General features: G+C 49.1%; 1 protein-coding gene across 1 annotated transcript; it reads right to left on the reverse strand.

Moving 5' to 3' along the window:
* Positions 1 to 4137: 4137 nt before the first annotated feature.
* LOC116371438 (neuronal acetylcholine receptor subunit alpha-7-like) lies at positions 4138 to 8223 on the reverse strand (the record flags this gene model as incomplete). Its single annotated transcript, XM_031820309.1, has 3 exons — positions 4138 to 4803; positions 6866 to 6975; positions 8137 to 8223. Coding segments are annotated over 3 exons (863 nt in total), but the record flags the coding sequence as incomplete, so codon positions are not given.
* Between the last annotated feature and the right edge of the window lie 1846 nt (positions 8224 to 10069).

The following is a 10069-nucleotide window of genomic DNA, read 5'->3' on the forward strand; positions in this document are numbered from 1 at the left end:
CTCCAGCCCCAGTCTTTTTTTTCTCTCTCTCACTCGCTCTTCTCCTTCTCCTCCTCGCTCTTCTCCTCTTCCTCCTCCTCGCTCTTCTCCTCCTCCTCCTCCTCGCTCTTCTCCTCCTCCTCGCTCTTCTCCTCCTCCTCCTCCTCGCTCTTCTCCTCCTCCTCCTCGCTCTTCTCCTCCAAAGTCTTGTTTTAATGACCTCCTTCCTCATGTCCGAATCAGCCCAGTCTGAGTTCTGTCAGTGTCGTGAAAACAATTGAACAATAGACCGTTGTAATTCAATGATTGATGTCACCTGTTTAACGATAAGAGGATCGCAGTAGTGAGAGTTAGTTTACTGTAGTTGTGTTGACACGGCGACGAGGTTACACACACATTGTGGTAAACATCCAGCGGGTTTTCTGTCAATAATACCCCCAGTCATCCTGGTTTCATGTCCTTTTGCTTAACGATAGATGAGGAAAGACGGTTTCATTTCACACAGTAAGAGAGAACACAACACTAAAACAATCTGGACTACGAAAGGTCTGTATCCGCCGTGGGAAAACAAACAGGGCTTCTTAGGAAAATACATTTTAAAATACCTTTTTTAAGTGTCACTTTATCCCTTAAGATTGTTTTTTTTTGTGTTGAGTTTTACTTGAAAAAACATCCATGAAGTTTTAGATTTACCCTGGTATTGATGACAACGAGCTACAAATCTAACGGGTAACATACTGCTTCAAAAATAGAACGCTCACCTGCTGAAGGAAAGTGGCTCAGGTAGCAAAGAGTATCATATTCTACACAGATAACATATAGCTGTGCCACTAGAGAGAGAGGTTGTAGAGGAGAACCAGAGAGTTCATGGGGTCCATCGATTCTCCTATCTGATCTGCAGTGACGGTATTGCAGTTCTAGCTAGATACAGTTTAATAAGGTTTCTGGGGAGGGAGAAGCTGAGCTGTAATGGAATCACAGTGAAATGTAACCTGAACAACTGTTACTTCTTATACGGTGCATTCGATAAGTATTCAGACCCCTGGACTTTTTCCACATGTTGCTACGTTACAGCCTTATTCTGAAATAAATGAAGTAAAACATTTTCCTCATCAATCAACACACAACACCCCATAATGACAAAACAAAAACAGTTTTTTAGATTTTTTTGCAAATGTATAAACAAAAAGAAATGGTCTGAATACTTCTGTAAATAAGGCCTTTTCAATGAGACTTGAAATTGAGCTCAGCTGCTTCCTGTTTCCAATGACCATCATTGAAACGTTTCTACAAATTGATTGGAGTCCACCTGTGGTAAATTCAATTGATTGGACATGATTTGGAAAGAAACACACCTGTCTATAGAAGGTCACACAGTTGACAGTGCATGTCAGAGCAAAAACCAAGCCATGAGGTCGAAGGAATTGTCCGTAAAGCTCCGAGACAGGATTGTGTCGAGGCACAGATCTGGGAAAGGTACCAAAACAGTTTTGCAGCATTGAAGTTCCCCAAGAACACAATGGCCTCCATCATTCTTAAATTGAAGACGTTTGGAACCACCAAGATGCTTCCTAGAGCTGGCTGCCTGGCCAAACTGAGCAATTGGGGGAGAAGGGCCTTGGTCAGGGAGGTGACCAAGAACCCGATGGTCACTCTGAGAGAGCTTTGAGAGTTCCTCTGTGGAGATGGGAGAACCTTCCAGTAGGACAACCATCTCTGCAGCACTCCACCAATCAGGCCTTTATGGTAGAGTGGCCAGACAGAAGCCACTCCTCAGTAAAAGGCACATGACAGCCTGCTTGGAGTTTGCCAAAAGGCACCTAAAGACTCTCAGACCATGAGAAACAAGATTATCTGGTCTGATGAAACAAAAATGTAACTCCTTGGCCTGAATGCCAAGCGTCACGTCTGGAGGAAACCTGGTACAATCCCTACGGTGAAGCATGGTGGTGGCAGCATCATGCTGTGGGGATGTTTTTCAGTGGCAGGGAGACTAGTCAGGATCGAGGGAAAGATGAACGGTGCAAAGTACAGAGAGAGATCCTTGATGAAAACCTGCTCCAGAGCACTCAGGACCTCAGACTTGGGCGAAGGTTCACCTTTCAACAGGACAACGACCCTACGGACAAAGCCAAGACGACACAGGAGTGGCCTAGCCAGAGCCAGACTAGAACCCGATCAAACATCTCTGGAGAGATCTGAAAATAGCTGTGCAGCGACGCTCCCCATCCAATCTGACAGAGCTTGAGAGGATCTGCAGAGAAGAATGGGAGAAACTCCCCAAAAACAGGTGTGCCAAGCTTACAGCGACATACCCAGGAAGACTGGAGGCTGTAATCACTGTCAAAGGTGCTTCAACAAAGTACTGAGTAAAGGGTCTGAATACTTATGTAATCTGATATCAGTTTGATTTTATTTCAAACAAAACTGTTTTTGCTTTGTCATTATGGGGTATTGTGATGTCATTATGGGGTATTGTGATGTCATTATGGGGTATTGTGTGTAAATTGATGAGGGAAAAAAAACATTTAATCAATTTTAGAATAAAGTTGTAACGTAACAAAATGTGGAAAAATTCAAGGTGTCTGAATACTTTCAGAAAGCACTGTAATACTGCAGGTATATCTGACTGATTATCTGGGGGACAGAGGGACAGGAGGGGTGGGGGACAGAGGGACAGGAGAGGAGGGACAGGGGACAGAGGGACAGGAGAGGAGGGGTGGGGGACAGAGGGAGAGGAGGGGTGGGGAACAGAGGGACAGGAGGGGTGGGGGACAGAGGGAGAGGAGGGGTGGGGGACAGAGGGACAGGAGAGGAGTGACAGGGGACAGAGGGACAGGAGGGGTGGGGGACAGAGGGACAGGAGGGGTGGGGGACAGGGATAAAAGTATCAGTGAATTCACACTGTTCAAGAACTAAAGCCTCACCGACTATATACTGGGGTACCGACTAGAGCTACGGAAGCCATGATGACAGTAATGTTACTGAACGAGTGGTAAGCATCGACTACAGCTACGGAAGCCATGTTGACAGTACTGTTACTGAAACGAGTGGTAAGCATCGACTAGAGCTACGGAAGCCATGATGACAGTAATGTTACTGAACGAGTGGTAAGCATCGACTAGAGCTACGGAAGCCATGTTGACAGTACTATTACTGAACCAGTGGTACGCATCGACTAGAGCTACAGAAGCCATGGTGACAGTACTGTTACTGAACGAGTGGTAAGCATCGACTAGAGCTACAGAAGCCATGTTGACAGTACTGTTACTGAACGAGTGGTAAGCATCGACTACAGCTACGGAAGCCATGTTGACAGTACTGTTACTGAACGAGTGGTAAGCATCGACTAGAGCTACAGTAGTCATGTTGACAGTACTGTTACTGAACGAGTGGTAAGCATCGACTAGAGCTACAGTAGTCATGTTGACAGTGCTGTTACTGAACGAGTGGTAAGCATCGACTACAGCTACGGAAGCCATGTTGACAGTACTGTTACTGAACGAGTGGTAAGCATCGACTACAGCTACGGAAGCCATGTTGACAGTAATGTTACTGAACGAGTGGTAAGCATCGACTAGAGTTACAGAAGCCCTGTTGACAGTACTGTTACTGAACGAGTGGTAAGCATCGACTAGAGCTACGGAAGCCATGTTGACAGTACTGTTACTGAACGAGTGGTAAGCATCGGCTAGAGCTACGGAAGCCATGTTGACAGTACTGTTACTGAACGAGTGGTAAGCGTTCACTACAGCTACAGTAGCCATTTTGACAGTAAAACACACCCACATAGAAGATATACTGTATATCACCATAATAATCCACACCCATTATCAAAATATAGACATTGGTGTTCCAAGTACTGGTGTCATAAATAGTCATAACTCTAGAGATTATTTTATCTCAAAACTGTGGGAGGTGGTTTCCAGTGGCTTCACAGAGTAGAGGCGGTTAGCTACAGTTTATATATTGTTTAGTATTATAGCTAAAGCGCTAGTTAGCGTTAGCCAATTAGCTACAGTGTTCATTAGCGTTAGCCCAATTAGCTACAGTGTTCATTAGCGTTAGCCCAATTAGCTACAGTGTTCATTAGCGTTAGCCCAATTAGCCAGCCGAGATAAAAGCCACATTAGGTGAGGTAATCCTTGGTCACAGCCTCTAGGAAGTTGGGCGCCGACATGAGGATGGTGAACGTGCCGATGATGGAGAAGATGGTGAACGCCACGAGACAAGACGATCCACGACCGCCGCCGCAAACTTCCACTCGCTGCAGACCGCCTCTCCCTCGTCCTGCTCCCTGAACCTCTGGGCGATGAAATGAACTTCCTCCAGGATCCGCCCGATCTCCGGGATCTGGTCCACCGTCAACCTCCGGAGGATCCCCGCGTCCCGGTCAGAGAATAGCGCCTCGTTGGGGGAACACGTTCCGCCTGTCCCCGTGGTCTGACTACCACCCCCAGCCCCTCCACTGCAGACCCCAACCCCTGAAGAGTCACTGCTAGGTGGGCAGCAGGGGTTATCATGGGACCCTCCTAAGGATCCCATCCCTCCCATACCCACAGAGTGGTAGCCGAAGTACAGGTTCATGTTGCCGTTGGTGGTTGATGTATTGGAGGGCTGTCCCCCAGGGATGGAGCCCATCTGGATGGAGCTGGTGCTGGCGTGGTGAGGGGGAGGGTGGGAGTACTTGTAGCCTCCTGTGGCGGAGCTGGGGGTAGTATTGGTGTTGGTGGTGACGGTGGAGGGGGTGGTAGTCTTGCGTTCCTCACCAGGCTTCTTCATGCGGAGGAACCAGGCGCACCAGTTGAGGAGGATGACTCGCATCTAGAGAGGTAGTGGAGGCAGGGGTGAGGAGAGAGAGAGAGAGGTGGGAGGAGAGAGAGAGAGAGAGAGAGTGAGTGAGAGAGAGAGAGAGAGAGAGAGAGAGTGAGAGAGAGAGAGAGAGAGAGAGAGAGAGTGAGAGAGAGAGAATGGGAGGAGAGTGGGAGGAGAGAGAGAGAGAGAGAGAGAGTGGGAGGAGAGAGAGAGAGTGGGGAGGAGAGAGGGAGAGTGGGAGGAGAGTGGGAGGAGAGGAGAGGAGGAAGAGAGAGTGGGAGGAGGGAGGAGAGAGTGGGAGGAGAGAGAGGGAGGAGGGAGAGAGAGAGAGGGAGAGAGAGAGAGAGGGAGGAGAGAGAGAGTGGGAGGAGAGAGAGAGAGTGGGAGGGGAGAGAGAGAGGGAGAGAGAGTGAGAGGGGAGGAGAGGGAGAAGAGGGAGGAGAGGAGAGAGAGGGAGAGAGAGAGGGAGGAGAGAGAGGGGGAGAGAGAGAGAGAGGAGAGAGAGAGGTGGGAGGAGAGAGAGAGAGGAGAGAGAGAGGAGGAGAGAGAGAGGGAGGGAGGAGAGAGGGGAGGGAGAGGGAGGGAGAGAGAGAGAGGGAGGGGGGAGGAGAGGGGGAGGAGAGGAGAGAGGAGAGGGAGGAGAGAGAGAGAGAGAGGAGGAGAGAGAGAGAGGGAGGAGAGAGAGGAGTGGGAGAGAGTGGGAGGGGAGGGAGAGAGAGGAGAGGGGGGAGGAGAGGGAGGAGATAGAGAGAGTGGGAGGAGATAGGAGAGAGGGAGAGAGGTGAGGGAGAGAGAGAGAGAGGGAGGAGAGAGAGAGAGGGAGGAGGAGAGAGAGAGAGTGGGAGGAGAGAGAGAGAGGGAGGAGAGGAGAGAGGGGAGAGGGAGGAGAGAGAGAGAGAGAGAGGAGAGAGAGAGAGAGGGAGGAGAGAGAGAGTGGGAGGAGAGAGAAAGGTGAAGACATAGAAAGGTGGCAGCTCCCAAAAAGGGACAGTTTGATATTAAACATTTTGGCTTTTTGTTTTTACGTTTACAGAAAAAAAGCAATAAACACGTGGAGGTCCGTTACATTCAGAGGTAGACCAGGTCTTCAGATATACAAGGATATTCAGAGGTAGACCAGGTCTTCAGATATTACAGGATATTCAGAGGTAGACCAGGTCTTCAGATATACAAGGATATTCAGAGGTAGAACCAGGTCTTCAGATATACAAGGATATTCAGAGGTAGACCAGGTTTCAGATATACACGGATATTCAGAGGTAGACCAGGTCTTCAGATGTACTCCGGCAGACTATGAGACAGAGAGGCTCTACGGGGCTGGAGATGGTTGATGTTTAAAACATGTCTGGCCTGTCTGTGAGAGCTCGTCATCCCCTCAGGCACCGTTTGTCTGCCAGGGCAGAAGTGACACTTCAGGAAGTGACATATGTTACGATGACATCGGCCTAGTCAATGAGCCGTCTCTATGACTTTGAGCTTCATCCACTTTGTGCTCCAACGCTCTACAGGATCGTGTGAATATTGGATGGAAGTGGACTGACACTTTAAGATGTGAGATGAGATGACATCGGCCTAGTCAATGAGCAATGAGCTGTCTAGCGAAGAACTTGGCGTGATCTGGTACTTGTGTTACTCTTTCATTCTTGTGACGTGTCCTGGGGTAACATGTATTTGTGGTTTTCTTGTATGACTGGATTTGACTGTGTTATTGCTCTTACATTAACACTCTTCCACTTCCTCTGACAACTCCCACTTTGGGGAGGAACTGAAGACATTCTAAAATGAGTCTAAGGTGTTGTGGACCACCATCCCCTTGTACACACTGTGGTACTACAGGATCAGAGTTGGGGAAGTCACACGAATGACAAACAAAACTGAGCTTGAACTGCTCCACGACTTCTACAACTCCTCTACTCAATCACAACCCAGAGGCAAGGACCACTAAGACAACTGCAATGTATTTTTCCGCGGCAGACATGAACCGGAACTAGACTACGACTGAAGGCGTCAGTTAAAGAGGACATGACACAAAGAGGTTAGCAGGAAATGTAATGTGGCCATGGTTACCTACCCATTTAGGCATCTTTACCCCGTGAGGGTCGTGATGGTGGAACTGTAGAACGAGAACCGTGACGACGAGAGAGAGACCCACGATCATCATGGCGAATGAAAAATACTGGCCTGCAACAACAGAAAATTTAGATTATAGATATCAATATCAGAAATCATTGTAGTGGGCTGGAACACATAGAAATAGAAATAATAGAATACTAGAAAGTACTGGGCAGAAACAGAGATATATATTATAGAATACTGGAAAGAGATGGATGAGGAAAGGTAGAAAAGAGAGAGGTATTTTAACAGGTTATCCCCTGCTTTAGGATAGAGAGAACGAGAGAGAGAGGAATAGAACAAGGTGAGAGAGAGAGAGAGAGAGAGAGAGAATGAGATAGAAAGAGGAGAGAGAGAAAGACAAAGAGGTAGAAATAGGGAAAAAGAAGGATAAAGAGAGAGAGAGATTAAGAGAGAGAGAGAGAGATTAAGAGAGCGAGGCATTTTAGCAGGAGATGAGAACAGTAACCACCTGTCTGCCTGAGGTGGTAACATCCCTAACACCCTGTCAGCCCTCTGAGCTCTTCATTCTATCAACGTCTCCTCTCTTTCCTGGCTATTGATTCCTTCCATCAATCATGTACTGGCACCCTATTCCCTACATGGTGCACTACTTTTGACCAGTAGTGCACTAAATAGGGAATAGGGAGCCATTTGGGAAGCAGTCACGCAGTTCCTTCTACACCTCTCCTGTCTAGCTGATTAAAGCCTGAGGTAAACACACCGGCTTCTAGAAGGGAAAACAGCAGACCTTAGTGCTGTGATGAGAATGACATGTCGTGTGGAAACCCTATTGGTTAGATGTTTGGTCGTGGGGTTTTACACTGGGTTTATGACTGGCTATTCTATACTTCACTGTGTGGTGGTCAACTTACCAAGAAAGCAGTGGAGGGTGCTGAGGGGAGGACAGCTCATAACAACGTCTGGAGTGGAGTGGAATGGGATCCAAAACACCTGTTTGATACTGTTCCATTCTCTCCATTTCAGCCATTGTTATGAGTCATCCTCCCCTCAGCAGCCTCCACTGCAAGAAATACGGGCATAGCAACCAGGCCTAAAGAAGGAACACATGAGTTTGAATTGGTTTCATGATTTAGCTTGGTATCTAGTGATGGTATTGAACCACCAATCAATTCACAACTTGTATGAGCGTAATCATGTAAAATACAATAGTGGCTTCTGCAAACCTCAATAAATCACTGATGAGTCAATAGAGGATCAATACTTTACGATGAGAGGAACAGAGTCTGACGTAGCCAGGCATGATTTCTGCTACCAGAAACATGAAGACAGTCAGAGACAGCAACACAGTGATACCTGGGGGAGAGAGGGAGGGAGGGGAGAGAGGGAGGGGGGAGAGAGGGGGGAGGACGAGATGGAGGGGGGGAGAGAGGGAGGGGGGAGAGAGGGAGGGGGGAGAGAGGGGGGAGGAGAGAGGGAGGGGGGATGGAGAGAGGGCGGGGGGAGAGACGGGAGGGGGGGAGAGAGAGAGGGGGGAGGAGAGAGGGGAAGTGGGGGAGAGAGAGGGAGGGGGGGGAGAGAGAGGGCGGGAGGAGAGAGGTAGGGAGAGAGGGAGGGGGGAGAGACGGGAGGGAGGGAGAGCAGGAGGGGGGAGAGGAGGGGGGAGGAGAGAGGGAGGGGGAGAGAGGGGAGAGAGAGGGAGGGGGGGAGAGAGAGAGGGGGGAGGAAGGAGAGGAGGGAGGGGAGAGAGGGAGGGAGGAGAGAGGGAGGGGAGAGAGGGAGGGGGAGAGAGGAGTTAGGAGAGAGGGAAGGGAGGAGAGAGGGGAGAGAGGAGAGATGGAGGGGGTAGAGAGGGAGGCGGAGAGGAGGGAGGGAGGGGGTTGGGGGAGAGAGGGAGGGGGGAGAGAGGGAGAGATGGGTAGGGGTAGAGAGAGATAAGGGTAGGGTAGAGAGGGGTGTTAGGAATAGTTATGAATAAATTAATAAACAATATCCTCATTTTAATAGAACTGTAACTAAGTAAACTAATACTCTGTTTTATTATATCTGATTAACAATATGAGTTCATAACAAGGGATCGTGGAGCCTGAAAACGGGGTAATTACATTAAATAAATACCCATTCCAGCCAGTTGGAGAAGAGGGTTTTTAAGTAAGCAGAAAAGGTCTTTAAACTATGGTTGAACCGACGAAACTGAGCTTCTGAGGTGTTTTAGATAAGGCAGTGAGTGCATTCCTAGGTTCTGTTAACTAAAACTGTCAGCTAAGTGGTGACTCGATAATGTTGAAGGGTCATAAAGTTAATTCAGTTGTGTTGTGTGTCCTGTGTATGTGCTAGGGGGTCAGAATGAACTTTGAATGAACTTTAAAGTTCCTTTGTCTCGGTCGAGAGGAGGAGAATTCATTCTAGAAGCAATGAAAATGACGTCATGTTATTGTACATAAACTGTTGCTCGTGGTAACGTGGCAGCGCTCCGAGAATAAATAACTGTTACCTATTAAGGGTGGGGGTAGAGAGGGAGAGATGGGTGGGGGTAGAGAGGGAGAGATGGGTGGGGGTAGAGAGGGAGAGATAGGTGGGGGTAGAGAGGGAGAGATAGGTGGGGGTAGAGAGGGAGAGATAGGTGGGGGTAGAGAGGGAGGGAGAGATGGTGGGTAGAGAGGAGAGATAGGTGGGGGTAGAGAGGGAGAGATGGGTGGGGGTAGAAGGGTAGAGAGGGAGAGATGGGTGGGGGTAGAAGGGTAGAGAGGGAGAGATAGGTGGGGGTAGAGAGGGAGAGATGGGTGGGGGTAGAGAGGGAGAGATGGGTGGGGGTAGAGAGGTAGAAGGGTAGAGAGGGAGAGATGGGTGGGGGTAGAGAGGGAGAGATGGGTGGGGGTAGAGAGGGAGAGATGGGTGGGGGTAGAGAGGGAGAGATGTGTGGAGGTAGAGAGGTAGAAGGGTAGAGAGGGAGAGATGGGTGGGGATAGAGAGGGAGAGATGGGTGGGGGTAGAGCGGGAGAGATGTGTGGGGGTAGAGAGGGGAGGATGTTGTGGGTGGTAGAGAGGTAGAAGGGTAAGAGGGAGAGATGGGTGGGGGTAGAGAGGGAGAGATGGGTGGGGGTAGAGAGGGAGATGTGTGGGGGGTAGAGGGAGAGATGTGTGGGGGTAGAGAGGGAGAGATGGTGGGGGTAGAGAGGGAGAGATGTGTGGGGGTAGAGAG

This window comes from Oncorhynchus kisutch, unplaced genomic scaffold (genome assembly GCF_002021735.2).
Source record: "Oncorhynchus kisutch isolate 150728-3 unplaced genomic scaffold, Okis_V2 scaffold3221, whole genome shotgun sequence".
Lineage (NCBI taxonomy): Eukaryota > Metazoa > Chordata > Actinopteri > Salmoniformes > Salmonidae > Oncorhynchus > Oncorhynchus kisutch.